The sequence below is a fragment of the Anolis sagrei genome, chromosome 12 (genome assembly GCF_037176765.1).
Source record: "Anolis sagrei isolate rAnoSag1 chromosome 12, rAnoSag1.mat, whole genome shotgun sequence".
NCBI classification, from domain to species: Eukaryota; Metazoa; Chordata; class Lepidosauria; order Squamata; family Dactyloidae; genus Anolis; species Anolis sagrei.
The window spans coordinates 13,924,062-13,942,371 of NC_090032.1; the positions used below are offsets into that span (position 1 = coordinate 13,924,062).

General features: G+C 46.4%; 1 protein-coding gene across 2 annotated transcripts in view; it reads left to right on the top strand.

Annotated features, from left to right (window-relative positions):
* Nucleotides 1-1,316: 1,316 nt before the first annotated feature.
* Nucleotides 1,317-18,310, top strand: part of LOC132764342 (palmitoyltransferase ZDHHC3-like) — a 28,631-nt gene continuing 11,637 nt past the window's right edge. For both annotated transcript variants that reach the window (XM_067472451.1, XM_060758301.2), the window contains exons 1-5: nucleotides 1,317-1,514; nucleotides 6,678-6,766; nucleotides 13,263-13,342; nucleotides 14,193-14,296; nucleotides 16,984-17,045. In XM_067472451.1, coding sequence (XP_067328552.1) covers nucleotides 1,336-1,514; nucleotides 6,678-6,766; nucleotides 13,263-13,342; nucleotides 14,193-14,296; nucleotides 16,984-17,045 — 514 coding nt within the window. In that variant the 5' untranslated portion in view covers nucleotides 1,317-1,335. The remainder of the gene's footprint in view (nucleotides 1,515-6,677; nucleotides 6,767-13,262; nucleotides 13,343-14,192; nucleotides 14,297-16,983; nucleotides 17,046-18,310) is intronic.

Sequence of the window (18,310 nt, forward strand, 5' to 3'; positions counted from 1 at the left end):
AGACTTCGAGGCTGTCTATAGAACCCAAAGGGCCATCCAGTCCGGCCCTCTTTTGCCACAAAGAAAGGCACCATCAAGCCCTCCAGACAGATGGCCAGGCCACCTCAGACTTCGAGGCTGTCTATAGAACCCCAAAGGCCATCCAGTCCAGCTCCCTGTTGCCATAAAGGAAGACACCATTAAAGCCCTCCAGACAGATGGCCAGACAGCCTCAATGTAATATAGACAGACTTCCAGTCTGTCTATATTACATTCCAGTTAGAAGGGAACTGCAAAGGCCATCCAGTCCAGCCCCTGTTGACGATAAAGGAAGACATCATCAAAGCCCTCCAGACAGATGGCCAGACAGCCTCAGACTTCTAGGCTGTCTATGGAACCCCAAAGGCCATCCAATCCGGCCCCCTGTTGCCATAAAGGAAGACATCATCAAAGCCCTCCAGACAGATGGCAAGACAGTCTCAGGCTCCCAGGCTGTCTATAGAACCTCAAAGGCCATCCAGTCTGGCCCCCTTTTGCCATAAAGACACCTTCAAGCCCTCCAGACAGATGGCCAGGCAGCCTCAGGCTCCCAGGCTGTCTATATTACATTCCAGTTAGAAGGGAACCCCAAAGGCCATCCAGTCCTGCCCCCTATTGCCATAAAGGAAGACACCATGAAAGCCCTCCAGACAGATGGCCAGATAGCCTCAGGCTCCCAGGCAGTCTATGTTACATTACAGTTGGTAGAGAACCCCAAAGGCCATCCAGTCCGGCCCCCTTTTCATAGAATCAAAGAATTGGAAGAGACCTCATGGGCCATCCAGTCCAACCCCATTCTGCCAAGAAGCAGGAATATTGCATTCAAATCACCCCTGACAGATGGTCATCCAGCCTCTGTTTAAAAGCTTCCAAAGAAGGAGCCTCCACCACACTCTGGGGCAGAGAGTTCCACTGCTGAACGGCTCTCACTGTCAGGAAGTTCTTCCTCATGTTCAGATGCCATAAAGGAAACCACCATCAAAGCCCTCCAGATAGATGGCCAGACAGCCTCAGACTCCCATGCTGTCTATATTACATTAGTTAGAAGGGAAACCCAAATTATTGTTCATTTATGTAGGGTTTGTAAATTAATTTCCCATTCATTCTATTAGTGCTGGGCACAGATGAAGTGACGTTAAGCCTCTGAGGCCTTTCGCCCTCTACGCAAGGAGAGGCTCAGCCTGACCTGTGAGGCCCCGTCGCCATAGCAACAGGAGAGAGCCGGAAGTGGAGGGGCGGCGCTCTGGGCTCGCGTGCGCGGCGATTGGCTGGCCGGGGGCGAGGGGGCGGGGCCGGAACCGGCTGCGGAGGGTTGCCATGGGCGCGGCGGCGGGGGCTGCGGCCGGGGGTCGTTGCTGGTGCTGGTGTGGCGGGCAAGGAGGGCGCCGGGCGGATCCCTGCGGCCTGCTCTGCCTCCTCCTGACCTACCTCAGCGTGGGTTACGCCGACTATGTGGTCCTCGAGCACGTGCTACTCCAGCCAGGCTTCCGGGGCAGGTAGGCCCTCAAGAAAGGAAGGAAGAGGAAGGAGGAAGGAAGGAAGAGGAAGGAAGGAAGAGGAAGGAAGGAAGAGGAAGGAAGAGGAGGAAGGAAGGGGAAGGAAGAGGAAGGGGGAGGGGAGGAGGAAGGAAGGAAGGGGAAGGAAGAGGAAGTGGAAGGAGGAGGAAGGAAGGGGGAGGAAGGAGGAAGGAAGGAGGAGGAAGGGGAAGGAGGAAGGTGAAATAGGAGGAAGGAAGGGGAAGAAAGAGGAAGGGGAAGGAAAGGGAAGGAGGAGGAAGTGGAAGGAGGAGGAAGGAAGGGGGAGGAAGGAGGAAGGAAGGAAGGAGGAGGAAGGGGAAGGAGGAAGGGGAAATAGGAGGAAGGAAGGGAAAGGAGGAGGAAGGAGGGGAAAAGAAGAAGGGAAAGGAGGAGGGAGGGAAAGGAGGAAGGAAGGGGAAGGAGGAGGAAGGATGGAAGGGGAAGGAAGGAGGAGGAAGGGGAAGGAGGAAGGTGAAATAGGAGGAAGGAAGGGGAAGGAAGAGGAAGGGGAAGGAAGGGGAAGGAGGAGGAAGGAGGAGGAAGGAAGGGGGAGGAAGGAGGAAGGAAGGAAGGGGAAGGAAGGAGGAGGAAGGGGAAGGAGGAAGGGGAAATAGGAGGAAGGAGGGGAAAAGAAGAAGGGAAAGGAGGAGGGGGGAAAGGAGGAAGGAAGGGGAAGGAGGAGGAAGGAAGGAAGGAAGGAGGAGGAAGGGGAAGGAGGAAGAGGAAGAAAGAGGAAGGGGAAGGAGGAGGAAGGAAGGGGAAGGAGGGTAAAAGAAGAAGAAGGGAAAGGAGGAGAAAGGGAAAAGAGGAAGGAGGAGGAAGGGGAAGGAGGAGGAAGGAAGGGGAAGGAGGAGGAAGGAAGGGGAAATAAGAAGAAGGGAAAGGAGGAGGGAGGGAAAGGAGGAAGGAGGAGGAAGGAAGGAGGAGGAAGGGGGAGGAAGGGGAAGGAGGAGGAAGGAAGGGGAAGGAGGGTAAAAGAAGAAGAAGGGGAAGGAGGAGGAAGGAAGGAGGGGAAAGGGGAAGGAGGAGGAAGGAAGGGGAAATAGGAGGAAGGGGAAATAGGAGGAAGGAAGGGGAAGAAAGAAGAAGGGGAAGGAGGAGGAAGGAAGGACGGGGAAGATTAATTATTATTTATCAAAGGACAATATACCAGTTATAGTGAAGTGTCAATGGAATAGTGGTACCTTCCAGTGTGTGTCTCCTTTCATATGTGTTTGGACTTCTGCTTCTATGGTCTATTGGCTAGTCTATTGTCTCTTGGGCTAAAAAGCAAGCATTTCTGGAAGGCTACGCTTGCTCATCTATAGTCTATTGCTACGCTTGCAATAGACTATTTGCCAGAATAGGTGTACCTTTGATCCAGTTTAACATGGCATCTAAATTTGTACAAAGCTGTTTTTTCAACACTGTCCGAGAGTACCTCCCCCCCCCCCCCCCCCATTTGAATAGCTCTTGGCTGATTTTAACTACAAAATTGAACACGGTTGCTTATTTATTTTATTTGCAACATTATATTCAGCCATTCTCACCCTGAAGGTAACTCAGGGCGGATCACAGAACACATACACATTCAATGCCCTTAAACAGACTGGACAGACAATAGATAGAGGTATTCTGTCCTGGAGGTTGTGCTCGATTCCAGCCACAGGGGGGTGCTGTTGCTCCATCCTCTAAGAGCCCTTGATCACAGACTTCCTCCTTTTTTTGATCGCAGGCATTTTTCTGGTATTCCCTTTTTATGGTGCCGTAAAATGACTCCCCGCTTAAGTAGTGCCTAACTTCTTTACTCACAGCTGTTTTCGAACTGCTTAGGTAGACAGTTAGCTGGGCTGAAGGTCAGGTGCTCACACCGACCCCGGCTTTTAACTGCCAACCTTTCGGTTGGTAAGATTTATTGCTGCTGATTGCTATAGAGTAAATATCACTGAAAACAATCTGATATATTTCCAAGATTGTCTGCTTTTCAGGGTTCAGACAGGGCTATAGCTCATTTCATATTCTGGACTTTGGATGTTGTGACGTTTCGCCTGCATCTATGGCAAGCATCCTCAGAGGTAGTGAGGTCTGTTGGAATTAGGACAATGGGTTTATATATCTGTGGAATGGCAGGGGTGGGGCAAAGAGCTTTTTTCTGCTGGAGCTAGGTGTGAATGTTTCAACTGACCACCTTCATTAGCATTTGAAGGCCTGGCTGAGCCTGGGAAAATCTTTTGTTGAGAGGTGTTAAGATGTGCCTGGTTGTTTCCTCTCTGCTGTTTTGCTGTTGTAATTTTAGAGTTTTTTAATACTGGTAGCCAGATTTTGTTCATTTTCATGGTCTCTTCCTTTCTGTTGAAATTGTCCACATGCTTGTGGATTTCAATGGCTTCTCTGTGTAGTCTGACATGGTGGTTGTTGGTGTGGTCCAGCATTTCTGTGTGCTCAAATAATATGCTGTGTCCAGGCTGGTTCATCAGGTGCTCTGCTATGGCTGACTTCGCTGGTTGAAGTAGTCTGCAGTGCCTTTCATGTTCCTTGATTCATGTTTGGGCGATGCCACTGTGTTTGGTGGTCCCTCTGTAGACTTGTCCACAGCTGCATGGTATACGGTAGACTCCTGCCGAGGTGAGAGGATCCCTCTTGTCCTTTGCTGAACGGAGCATTTGTTGGATTTTCTTGGTGGGTTTGTAGATTGTTTGTATGTCGTGTTTCCTCATCAGCTTCCCTATGCAGTCAGTGGTTCCCTTGATGTATGCCAGGAAGACTTTTCCTCTGGGTGTTCTGGCTACCAGTATTAAAAAACTCTAAAATTACAACAGCAAAACAGCAGAGAGGAAACAACCAGGCACATCTTAACACATCTCAACAAAACATTTTCCCAGGCTCAGCCAGGCCTTCAAATGCTAATGAAGGTGGTCAGTTGAAACATTCACACCTAGCTCCAGCAGAGAAGAGCTCTTTGCCCCTCCCCAGCCATTCCACAGATATATAAACCCATTGTCCTACTTCCAACAGACCTCACTACCTCTGAGGATGCTTGCCATAGATGCAGGCGAAAGGTCAGGAGAAATGCCTCTAGAACATGGCCCTATAGCCCGAAAAAACCCACAAGAACCTAGTGATTCCAGCCATGAAAGCCTTCGACAATACTTTGGATGTTGTGTTTTTTAAATAACATCTTTCTCTCTCTGCAGGAGGAAGGAGGAGACACAAAACACAAGTATCCAAATTATCACTAAATACATCTAGTCGATCATGCCCCTAAAATAGACCTTTTGTGTTTACCTGTGATGTACAGGTGCCCAAAAGTTCTGTCAGAAGTACTAAATTTTAACTAGGCATTTTTGATTACAAAAGTGTGAGTCACGCACTGAAGGAGTTAGTAGGCTGAAGCATGTTAGAGTCAGTGGGTCAAAGCTAATGTCGTCCTGAGGAGAGTGAATAGGCTGAAGCCTGTTAGAATTAGTGGGCCAAAGCTAGTATCATCCTGAAGACTCTGTGTGTGAGAGAAACCTTGTGTGAGAAAGCCCCAGTGTGAAGGCTGCTGCGTGTAAAGCTACTATGTATTTGTTTATTTGTGTTATGGAAACCTTGTTCTTGTAAATAGTGCAACTTATTATTTTACTACAAGGAAAAGCCTCCTAAGGAAGAGATAACACTGGTCTCTGTATATTTGTTCTTCTTATCACTTTGGGCTACTGGAGCTGGGTCGCGCTGCTGCCAATAAGTTGCTCTGCTGTACATGTTGTTGTAGGGCCTGTAAGTAATGTTGCAAGCAGTAGTATGGGAAAAAGGGCTACTCGTGAGCAGGAGTCAGATGAGGAACAACAAAGGAAAAGGATCCGGGATATACTTATGGCACCTACCGATGAAGACTCATCCGAAGGGTTTTCTGGAGACGAAGGATCAATGAGTGAGGGAGAGGAAGGAGATACAATGGATGGGAATAGGGGAACAAAGAGGGTTACTTGGGAGCAGGAATCGGATGAAGAGCGACAGAGGAAGAGGATCCGGGATATACTTACTGCTCCCACAGATGAAGAATCATTTGTGGGTTTCACTGGGAGCGATGGGTTAGAGAGTGATGAAGATGGGGATGATACATAGGACTGGACTAAGGTACAAGATGTATGTGCAGAGCCGACGTCTAGTGACACTTTTGTGGGGTTCTTTGGTAATGAGGATTGGCAATCGGGAAATACATCTGAGCCTTGGGGGGATCTAAGTCTTGACAGAAGATGGAGAAGTTGGAGGGATGGGAGTAGGAGTTCACGTGTGGAATCAAGAACAGTTACAAGGGATAACGATGGGGTGGAGGTCAGCTCATCTTCTGATGATGATGTGTAAAAGTAGGCTCTGAAATGGGGAATCTTTGCAGAAGGCAAGGTGTTGGTTTACGTTCGTGCATTGGGTACTTGTCGCTGCCTGTTTTGTGTCGGCATTGGGTCCTGGATCTACAGGTTATTGCTTCCGTTCGTGTGTGCTTTCGATTCGGCTTGGATTCTCGTGAGTGCGGATTTCCCCCTTCCTTGACTTCGGACCGGTTTGACTATGACGCTGCCTACGTGGACTTTGGAACTTCGCTACTTTGGATTTGGCTTGCTACGACCTCGGACTTTATTTGACTACACTTTCTTCGCTGCGGCTCTTTTGTTTGTTAACCGTTTACTTGCTGTGCTATTTTGTATGACTTTCGGAGTACTTTGTTTTAATCCGGTTCTTTTCTCCGGATAATCCAGATTATTGCTTCAGTTTCCTTTTTGAACCAGGACTGGTTGTTACCTTTGAGTTTTGACGAGAAGTGTCTCTGAGTCCTTTTTCTTTGTTGAATAAACTCTATTTTGGAACTAAATCTGAGTCTGGCCCTTTAAGGCGTCTGTGTCCCGACAGTACATTTATGAGAAGGGTCTTTTGTTAATAAGCCCACATGTCCAACTAATTCTCCTGTAAATAAAATGATGTTATATCCACATTAAAACACAATTAACAGCGAATTTTACTCAAAACTTTGGTAAGATGATTGTCATTTCAACCATATCAGGGAAGATTCTCATGGGGGCATAGGAATAGAATGAGCTTTCAGATTTAATGGGAAAATATTGGAGAGGAGTCAGTGGAAAACTTGCTAGAAGCTCATGGTTTCCCTTCTTCCCTTTCTCGCAGCCTCTGGTGCCCTTTCCATGCGGTGGCGTTCAACTTCATTGTCGTGATGCTCCTGGCCTGCCACACAAGAGCCGTCTTTGCAGATCCAGGTAAACTCTTTGGTCTCTCAGTTGTGACCACAGTGGCCATGCAGAATGGCTGCCTTTTCTATTGCTAATACAGAGCTTCAAATCCAAAGGTTGTCTGAACACAATTATCTGTAACAAATTATACTTCAAAGCTTTGTTGGCAGGCAGTGAGAGCTTTTTTGGCCCAACTCCAAAGCATAAATTGTGTTGCTTATGAAGAAATTTCACTGGCGTCCTCATAAGGCAAAGACATTACGAACTTCCAGGAAAAGGGTGATGATGTTAGAATTATCAATCTATATAGGCAGTCCTTGAGTTACAAACATATGACTTGCAAACGACTCCTTGTTAAGAATAGGGCTGGGACAACAGGAAATGAGAGAAATCTACTCCCCAGAAGGGAAATTCACTCCTGAAAGAGTTCTTATAATGGTGAAAACATGTCTCCACTGAAGCTTTTTTCTCCAATCCTTGTCTCCACAACAAACCAAATTTTTCAAAATCCAGTTCTCACAGAGACAGAACATGAGGTGAGATCTTCTGAACAGAGACACAGCATGACTACACAGATTGTTGTTACCTTCCCACAGAAGCGGTACATATTGATGCCTGGCTCTTATGTTGTTTTGATATGTGGGGTTCCTCTGGGATTATTATGTTGACATACGTCGATACCAGGCAAGATTCTGGAAAAGATTGTTAAGGAAGTGGTCTGCAAACATTTGGAAACAAATGTGGTCATCGCTAATAGTCAACATGGATTTATCAAAGACAAGTCATGCCAGACTCATCTGGTCTCTTTCTTCGATAGAGCTACAAGCTGGGTAGATGCGGGGAATGCCGTGGATGGAGCGTACCTGGATTTCAGGAAGGCCTTCGACAAGGTCCCCCATGACCTTCTGGCAAGGAAACTAGTCCAATGTGGGCTAGGCAAAACTACGGTGAGGTGGATCAGTAATTGGCTGAATGGACGAACCCAGAGGGTGCTCACCAATGCTTCCTCTTCGTCCTGGAAAGAAGTGATAAGTGGAGTGCCGCCGGGGTTCCGTCCTGGGCCCGGTCCTCTTCAACATCTTTATTAATGACTTAGATGAAGGGCTAGAAGGCATGATCATCAAGTTTGCAGACGACACCAAATTGGGAGGGAGAGCCAATACTCCAGAGGACAGGAGCAGGATTCAGAACGATCTTGACAGATTAGAGAGATGATTGGCCAAAACTAACAAAATGAAGTTCAACAGGGACAAATGCAAGATACTCCACTTAGGCAGAAAAAAGGAAATGCCAAGATACAGAATGGGGGACAATGCCTGTCTCGAGAGCAGTACGTGTGAAAAAGATCTTGGAGTCCTCGTGGACAACAAGTTAAACATGAGCCAACAATGTGATGTGGCGGCAAAAAAAGCCAATGGGATTTTGGCCTGCATCAACAGGAGCATAGTGTCTAGATCTAGGGAAGTCATGCTCCCCATGCTCTATTCCGTTTTGGTTAGACCACACCTGGAATATTGTGTCCAATTCTGGGCACCACAATTCAAGAGAGATATTGACAAGCTGGAATGTGTCCAGAGGAGAGCGACTAAAATGATCAAGGGTCTGGAGAACAAGCCCTATGAGGAGCGGCTTAAGGAACTGGGCATGTTTAGCCTGAAGAAGAAAAGGCTGAGAGGAGATATGATAGCCATGTATAAATATGTGAGAGGAAGCCACAGGGAGGAGGGAGCAAGCTTGTTTTCTGCTTCCTTGGAGACTAGGACGTGGAGCAATGGCTTCAAACTACAAGAAAGGAGATTCCATCTGAACATGAGGAAGAACTTCCTGACTGTGAGAGCTGTTCAGCAGTGGAACTCTCTGCCCCGGAGTGTGGTGGAGGCTCCTTCTTTGGAAGCTTTTAAACAGATGCTGGATGGCCATCTGTCATGGGTGATTTGAATGCAGTATTCCTGCCTCTTGGCAGAATGGGGTTGGACTGGATGACCCATGAGGTCTCTTCCAACTCTTTCCTGGATGGCTAACTCAGGATTTCAAGATGCCAAATACAGCTGCAACAGTTAAAAGCATATAAACATCCATAAAATTCCATAAACAACTGAGTTAGCCATCCAGGAAAACAACAAAATATACAAACAGCGATAATATTTGGGAGACAAAGTGCAGAAAAGTTGCTTTTTTGAATGATGTCCCAGAATCTGTATCCATCATGGTGAGCGCAACTTTATTATTATTTATTATTATTAACTTTATTTGTACCCCGCTAGCATCTCCCGAAGGACTCGATGTGGCTTACACAGGCCGAAGCCTCAAAACACAATACAATAGAAAACATAACACAACAATAACAAAGCAAATCAAAACAATAAGCAAAATAACGACAATGGCAGTACATCAAGACATTATTAAAACTGGTTCGGCCGGCGCAATGGGGTACAAGGGTTAAAAGTGCTGAAATGGCAGGAAGTACGTAGGATTAAAAGTGCGGTGTGCAGCGACGATTAGTTATGCTAAGGTGCTACTAGGACTTGGGGTGGGGATTCCTAGTCTGAGAAGGCACAACGGAACAGCCAAGTTTTTAAATTCCTTCTGAAAACAGCTAGAGTAGGGGCCTGTCGGAGATCTTTTGGAAGGGCGTTCCAAAGTCGGGGGGCCGCCACAGAGAAGGCCCTGTCCCGTGTCCCCACCAAGCGCGCTTGCGACGTGGGTGGGATCACGAGCAGGGCCTCCCCAGATGACCGGAGCGAGCGTGTGGGTTCGTAGATGGAGATGCGGTCACACAGGTAGGGTGGTCCCAAACCGTTTAGGGCTTTGTAGGTGAGCTTTCCCATGCTCTATTTCTTCCTTCTCAAAATCAAAGGGTTACAATCTCATTCTTTTCTACCAGTGACATATGAGATCCCTAGAACTATGTGATGAGTTCAGAGTCTTATTTTCCACTGCGGTCATCCAGACTGAGCCAAACTCGGTATCAAGCAAGGCTTGCTAAATATTCCATGCTCCCTTTTTATCACACTGAGACAAAGCAGCTGCAGGAAGTGGAGAAGACTTGCTGACCCTTTTATTTTTCCATATCCGTTTGCCTCTGTCCGGCGTCCAGTGGAAGGTCATTGCTTTGGCTGCGTCAGAGCTGTCACCTTACCTTGGAAAGGGGCCCTTGATCTTAGGGGTCCTCTGGCCCGTTCCCATATTTTGAGAGGGAGGCCATCAACCCTCTTTGCTGGTGCCATTTGGACAAAAGCAAAATTGGCATTATTTAAACTAGCCAGACTGCTTTGTTTGTGTGGTCTCTCCTGCCTCTCCAAATGCTGAATCAAAATATTTATTCCACCAATGTGTCCATCAAGCAATGGAACATTACTGTTGAGTCATGTGCCTGCATCATTACTCGGAGTTCAGTCTGTTCTCGTTTATTTAGTTCATGATATACTTTGAAAGAACGAATGTCTTGGTTCTTCTTGGCAAAGTTGACTCTCCCCCCTCTGCTTTGTTTGCTTAGAAGTGAAATGATTGTCTTAGTAGACTGGATCTAAAAGCCATTTGGTCCAATGCTCCAGCAGTTGCTCATCGGTTGTTCCTGTAGAGCTGAAGAGCAGGGTGGGACAGAAAGTACCGTATATACTCAAGTATAAGCCGACCTGAATATAAGCCGAGGCACCTCATTTTATCACAAAAAACTTTTATAAATTTTTTTATCACAAGACAGAGGTACTCCTGGTCAGTCGCAAGGCCGAGCAGGGTATAGGGTTACAGCCTGTGCTGGATGGGGTCGCACTCCCCTTGAAGGCGCAGGTTCGCAACTTGGGTGTGATCCTGGATTCATCGTTGAGCCTGGATCCCCAGGTTTCAGCGGTGACCAGGGGAGCATTTGCACAGCTTAGGCTCGTGCGCCAGCTGCGCCCGTACCTTGGGAAGTCTGACTTGGCCACGGTGGTACACGCTCTGGTCACATCCCGCCTCGACTACTGCAACGCTCTCTACGTGGGGCTGCCCTTGAAGACGGCCCGGAAGCTTCAGCTAGTCCAGCGCGCGGCAGCCATGTTACTAACAGGAGCAGGACGCAGGGAGCATACAACGCCCTTGTTGTCCCAGCTCCATTGGCTGCCGATTTGCTACCGGGCCCAATTTAAGGTGCTGTTATCCTACAAAGCCCTAAACGGTTCCGGCCCAAAATACCTTTCGGACCGCATCTCAGCCTATGAGCCCACGAGGACCTTGAGATCGTCTGGGGAGGCCCTTCTCTCGATCCCGCCTGCCTCACAGGCACGCCTGGCGGGGACGAGGGATAGGGCCTTCTCAGTGGTGGCCCCCCGGCTGTGGAACACCCTCTCTGTTGACATCAGACGGGCGCCCTCCCTTATGTCCTTCCGGAAGAGCCTGAAGACGTGGCTATTCGAGAAGGCCTTTAATTAAATGCTATAGTAACTGGAAATGACAACTGGAACGGAATGTAGACTACGAGATTGGTTATGATTCTATGACAAGACGAAGCGGATTATTTTAGTGTAATTAGATGATAGTGTATTAGTGACAGGTTGTTTTTGTTGTAGTTTATTGTGAAATGTGTTTTTTACATGTTGTACACCGCCGCGAGTCGCCCTAGGGCTGAGAGCGGCGGTTAACAAATGCAGCAAATAAATAAATAAATAAATAAATAAATAAATAAATAAAAAACTGGGAAAACATATTGACTTGAGTGAGGGTGGGAAATGCATCCACTATGGGTCAATCTATATAAATAAAAATGTAATGTTCGTTTGTGGGATTAACAGAACTCAAAAACCACTGGGCAAATTGACACCAAATTTGGACACAAGACACCTAACAGCCCAATGTATGTCCTTCACTCAAAAAAAATGTAGTTGCTGGGATTTATAGTTCACCTACAATCAAAGAGCATTCTCAACCTCACCAATGATGGAATTGAACCAAACTTGGCACACAGTTCTCCCATGGCCAACAGAAAATACTGGAAGGGTTTGGTGGGCAGTGTCCTTTGGTTTTGGAGTTGTAGTTCACCTACATCCAGAGAGCACTGTGGACTCAAACAATGATGAATCTGGACCAAACTTGGCATGAATACTCCATATGCCCAAATATGAACACAGATGGAGTTTAGGAGAAATAGACCTTGAAATTTAGGAGTTGTAGTTACTGGGATTTATAGTTCACCTGCAATCAAAGAACCCCACCAACGACAGAATCGGGGCAAACTTCCCACACAGAATAAATGTAATAATAATCGGTTAAAATACTGTGTAGTAATAATAATAGTACTAAGAAAAATATTAAAACAATTAATGTAATAATAATAATAATAGGGTAAAATACTGTAAATGTAATAATAATAGAGCAAAATAATAAATAGAATAATAATACATAAAATAATGTAAAATGTATTGTTGAAGTCTTTCATGGCCGGAATCACTGGGTTGTTGTAGGTTTTTTCGGGCTATATGGCCATGGTCTAGATCAGGGGTCCTCAGACTTTTTAAACAGAGGGCCAGGTCACAGTTACTCAAACTGTTGGAGGGCCAGATTATAATGTGAAAAAAGAATGAATGAATTCCTATTTCAGTGGGAAGTGTGGGCCTGCTTTTGCCTTATGAGATCAATCCTATTGATCCTATTGTTATTGTTGTATGGTTTCAAGTCATTTCAGACTTAGGTTGACCCTGAGCAAGGGTCAGATAAATGACCTTGGAGGGCCATATCTGGCCCCCGGGCTTTAGTTTGAGGACTACTGGACTAGAGGCGTTCTCTCCTGACGTTTCGCCTGCATGCTTGCCATAGATGCAGGCGAAACGTCAGGAGAGAATGCCTCTAGACCATGGCCATATAGCCCAAAAAAACCTACAACAAAATAATTTAAATATAATAATAATAGAGTAAAATAATAAATGTAATAAAATAATACTAATAACAGAGTAAAAGAATAAATAACCTTGACTTGAGTATAAGTCGAGGGGAGCTTTTTCAGCCTAATAAAGGGGCTGAAAAACTAGGCTTATACTCGGGTATATACAGTAAGTAGATCAATAGGTACCGCTTCAGCGGGAAGTTAACAGTGCTCCATACAGTCATGCATGCCACATGACCTTGGAGACATCTATGGACAACGCCGGCTCTTCAGCTTAGAAATCGAGATGAGCACTACCCCCCAGAGTCAGATACAACTAGACAAGGGGAAACCTTTATGTTACTACCGCATTAATCTTTTGATCTCCTAACAGCCCTATGGAATAGGTTAGCTTGACAAATTACTTGCCAAAACCTAGAATCGTATAATTAAAAGATACTCTTCTTAAATAAATACTCTGAGAGCAGCCATTTTATGACTGTGTATGTGGTGTCTCTTTAACAGGACTGGAGAGTGTACCTGCGTCCAAATTGTATTCCTGGTCTGAGGGAGTGAAAAAGAAAGGAATCTCCACAGACCAGTGCATCAGAACTATTCTACCCTTTGTTCCAATTTGAAGAGAAGTAATGTGCATTTACACTCCTTTGGTCTCTGGCTCTCTTTCAGGCATGGTCCCGCTTCCCGACACTGCTCTTGACTTTTCAGACCTGCGAAGCAGCAACAGTGCACCCCACAAGAGCAGCCAGGTGAGCTATTCACCATGAAGGACAAGTGCAAAGAAGTCAGAATTGATGTCCAAAGAACTTCTGTGTTAAGACTCAAAAGAGACATGCACAAGAAGTGGAAAAAGGGAGAAATCACCAAAGAAGAATTCAAACAAATAGCCAACTCCTGTAGGGAAAAGGTCCGCAAAGCTGAAGCACAAAATGAGCTCAGGCTTGACAGGGACATTAAAAAAGCTGCCCCGGGGTGTGGTGGAGGCTCCTGCATCTCTGGCAAGCATCCTCCTCTGAGCTCAAATACTGTATATACTCGAGTATAAGCCTAGTTTTTCAGTCCTCTGAGGATGCTTGCCATAGATGCAGGAGAAAATGCCTCTAGAACATGGCCATATAGCCCGGAAAACCCTACAACAACCCAGTAATATAATTTTATTGGTATCTATTTTTAATTTGAAATTTACCAGTAGCATCTGCATTTCCCACCCTCGGCTTATACTCGAGTCAATACGTTTTCCCAGTTTTTTGTGGTAAAATTAGGCGGCTCGGCTTATATTCGGGTTGGCTTATACTTGAGTATATACGCTAATTAACTGGGCAATGCTGGGGACCCAAGCTGGTAAACATTAAAAGGGAATTCAATATCATTAGTATTAAACAATTCAATTAAAACCCATAAAACATATTCAGAACTAAAAACCACTGTTAAGACTCAGTACCCAAATATTTTTGTCCACTTCCCCTATAAATTTAGGTATGTCAACTCATGCTTACGTCTTGTGATGATTTCCTGACAGAACCTTATCTTACCTTGGTGCAAATTAGGCCCAGTTGTACAGATAAATGTGCTTGCATTGATTTCTTTTTGTGTCCCTAGGACTGGACAGTGTGCAACCGCTGTGAGACATACCGACCACCTCGGGCACACCACTGCCGCATCTGTCACCGCTGCGTGCGCCGCATGGATCACCATTGCCCTTGGTGAGAATATGGTTGGTCTGAGTTTTGGAGACAAGGTGTCCTTGGTTCCTTCCTTCCTTTTTTTCTTTCCTTCCTCCCTCTCCCCTTTTCTTTACCTTCTTTCTCTCCTTTCTTCCTTCTCTACCTCTTTCTTTCCTCCCTTCCTTTGCTCTTTGCTTCCATCTTTCCTTCTTTCTTTACCGCCCTCTTTCTCTCCTTTCTTCTCTCCCTCTTTCCTTCCTTCTCTTCTTTACCTCTTGCCTGGGCACCAGCAGGAAGGGAGCCTTGCTGTAGCCCTCAGCCTTGCTGGGCCAGGCGTAGGGCAGGCGGGAGGTGCTTTTCGAGGCAGGCCTCGCTCACCCAGCGCTGCCCCTTCTTCTTTCTGCCATGGCTGCAGAGCGCCTTCCCTGTTTGGCGTGTGGGCACGCAGGCAGGGTCATATTTATTTATTTATTATTCGAACTTATGTGCCGCCACTCCCCTGGGGCTCGGAGCGGCATACAAGAACAGGCTAAAATCGAACACAATTTAAAAACAATTTAAAACAATTTAAAAACAGCAATATTAAAAGTCAAAGGCCTGTCGAAACAGATATGCCCTGCGGAAAGCTGATAAGTCCCACAAGGCACGGACTTCAGGTGGCAGAGTATTCCAGAGCGATGGTGCCACTGCTGTAAAGGCTCTGCATGTGGTTGCTGTTAGATGCAAGGTCTTGATACTGGGAATTTTCAATCGATCTTGGTCCTCAGAACGGAGGGATCTCTGGGGTTGGTAGAGGGTGAGGCGGTCCCTCAGGTACATCGGCCCCAGAACATGCAAGGCCTTAAAGGTGAGTACCATCACTTTGAAAGTGATCCGGTGCTCAATTGGTAACCAATGCAGCTGCCGTAAGATTGGTGTTATGTGGCATCTCATCAGAAGCCGAGCAGCTGCATTTTGTACCAACTTGAGCTTCCGGATAACCGACAAAGGAAGGCCAATGTAGAGGGCGTTACAGTAGTCCAGTCTTGAGATGACCGTGGCCTGGATCACCGTCGCTAGGTCGTCCCTGGACAGGGAGGGGGCCAGCCGTCTAGCCTGCCGCAGGTGAAAGAAGGCGGTTCTGCTAACGGCGGAGACCTGGGCCTCCATCATCAGCAGAGGGTCCAAGAGGACTCCCAGACTCTTGACCAATGATGACGGGCGTAGCGCCTCGCCATCCAGGGTAGGCAGCTGGATGTCCCCACTGCCCGGTTGACGCAGCCATAGGATCTTTGCTGGATTCACCCTCTACCTGCTGGCACGCAGCCATCCAGTAATGGCCTCGAGGCACTGATGGAAATGGAATGGATATGGAAGGCGCCCTGCGGCTGAGGCAGAAAGAAGGAGCCAATGTGGGTGAGCAAGGCCCACCTCGAAAAATGCCTCCCGCCCCCTGCCGGGCCCTGCAAGGCTGGGGGCTGCAGAGCTCCCTTCTCATCGGCGACCTGGCAAGGGAAGGTGAAGCCTGGTGAGCAGTGTCCACACGGAGCAGCCACCCGCCCACCTCTCCAGGGGGAAAATAAGGAGGTCTGTGTTTCGTGGGACCGACAAAGAGAGGAAGGAGACTGGGAGGGAGGGAAGGAAGAAAGGAGGGCCCACGCACGGAAAGGGACTCCATGGCGAGGCTTCTCTTCCCTCACAACTTCTTCTCGCGCAATGGGGAGAGGAGCTTTTGCGCATGCTCTGTAAGGCATTTTTCTTTTTGAGTTTTAAGTTATTTCCCCTTCATTTTTTACGGGTTTTTTGTTTGAAAGCCATAGATCGGATTAGAATGTGTTTTGCTGCCAAATTTGGTGTCATTTTGTCCAGTGGTTTTTGAGTTCTGTTAATCCCACAAACGAACATTACATTTTTATTTATATAGACTAGCTGTCCCCTGCCACGTGTTGCTGTGGCCCACATGGGGGTTCTGTGTGGGAGGTTTGGCCCAATTCTATTGTTGGTGGGGTTCAGAATGCTCTTTGATTGTAGGTGAACTATAAATCCCTGCAACTACAACTCCCAAATGTCTAGATTCTATTTTTCCCAAACTCCACCAGTGTTCACATTTGAGCATATTGAGTATTCCTGTAGGGTTTGGTCCAGATCCATCATTATTTGAGTCCACAGTGATTTCTGGATGTAGGTGAACTACAACTCCAAAACCAAAGGACACTGCCCACCAAACCCTTCCAGTGTTTTCTGTTGGTCATGGGAGTTCTGTGTGCCAAGTTTGGTTCAATTCCATCGTTGATAGAGTTCAGAATGCTCTTTGATTGTAGGTGAACTATAAATCCCAGCAACTACAACTCCAAAATGACAAAATCAAAAATTTTTGAGTGAAGGACATACATTGGGTTGTTAGGTGTCTTGTGTCCATATTTGGTGTCAGTTCGTCCAGTGGTTTTTGAGTTATGTGAATGCCACAAACGAACATTGCATTTTTATTTATATAGATTAATTAATTAATGTGTGTGCTTTTCAGAAAAGGGAAACTTCAGCAAACGTTCATACCAAAATGAAAATCTTTCTTTGGAAGTTTTTAAACAGAGGCTGGAAGGCCATCTGTTGGGGGTGCTTTGAATGCGATTTTTCTGCTTCTTGGCAGGGGGTTGGACTGGATGACCCACGAGGTCTCTTCCAACTCTAGGATTCTATGATTCTGACCTGGCTGAAGGAGGGTTACAGCATATACTCTCTCTTGACAGGATCAACAACTGTGTTGGGGAACTCAACCAGAAATATTTCATCCAGTTTCTCTTCTATACAGGTATGTGGAAAAATGTCTTGACTCGCGTTCCTAGGAGTGTCCTGGGAAGTGAGGGGGAGTAATTAATAATAATAATAATAATAATAGTAAAGCTTTATTTATACCCCGCCGCCACCACCCCAAGGGACTCAGAGTGGCTTACATGAGACCAAGCCCCACAACACATCAATAAAAACAAAAAGCAATAAACAAAAAACAATAAATACAATACAATTAACATAAATCACATATAAACAATAACCAATAAACAGTAACACACAAGGATTTAAAAACCTGTGGCTGGGCCAAATGTAATAGTTTAAAAATTTAAAAAATAAACGCTGGCCTTAAAAACAAGGTAGGATATATCTGGTAGGAGGGTTTTAAAAGAGCTGAGGGAGTGCAGTCACTCCTAAACCAGTAGTAAAGTGCATTCTGAGGGCATATTGCTGAGAATTTTCCTTATTCTGGGAAAACACACTGGAACAGCCACATTTTCAGGCTCCTCCTAAAGACTGCCAATGTTGGGGCATGCCTGATGTCCTTGGGAAGTGAGTTCCAGAGTCGGGGGGCCACCACCTTTGTCCCCACCAATCGCACCTGCGAAGGAGGTGGAAGCGTGAGCAGGGCCCCTCCAGATGATCGAAGAGAAATGCGGTCATGCAGGTAGGCGGGTCCCAAACCGTTCAGGGCTTTGTAGGTAAAAACCTGCACCTTGAATTGGGACCGGAAAATGAACGGCAGCCAATGGAGCTCCTTAAACAGGGGGGTTGACCGTTCTCTGTAAGTCCCACCAATTAGTAACCTGACTGCCGCCCGTTGTACCAGTTGAAATTTCCGAGCCGTTTTCAAGGGCAGCCCCACATAGAGTGCATTGCAGTAAAGCATTGTGGTAGTAATCAGAATTGATTTCCTTCCTTAATAATCCATCATACCATATGCTTTTATGAGCCATACATTTTCAATTGAATTTTTTCTTTGATTTTAAATGTAATGTATCACATCTGTATGTTACAACATACAGATGTGATACCACTCTGAGCCTTCGGGGAGTGGCGGTATATAAAATAGATAGATAGATAAATAAATAAATAAAATTCTAGAGGGGGGAGGAGAAAAGGGTAAGTTTGTTCTGGAGTGAAGCGAGGCGCCTTCCTCTCTGGGAAATGTTTAGTTGATCGTAAGCTTTTGTGCTCACCAAAACACTACACACCTTGGTAGGTGTTGCCTTTGCTCTATCTGTAAAGGCAATCTGGCAATGTCTGTCTTTCACCACTGGAGGGTGC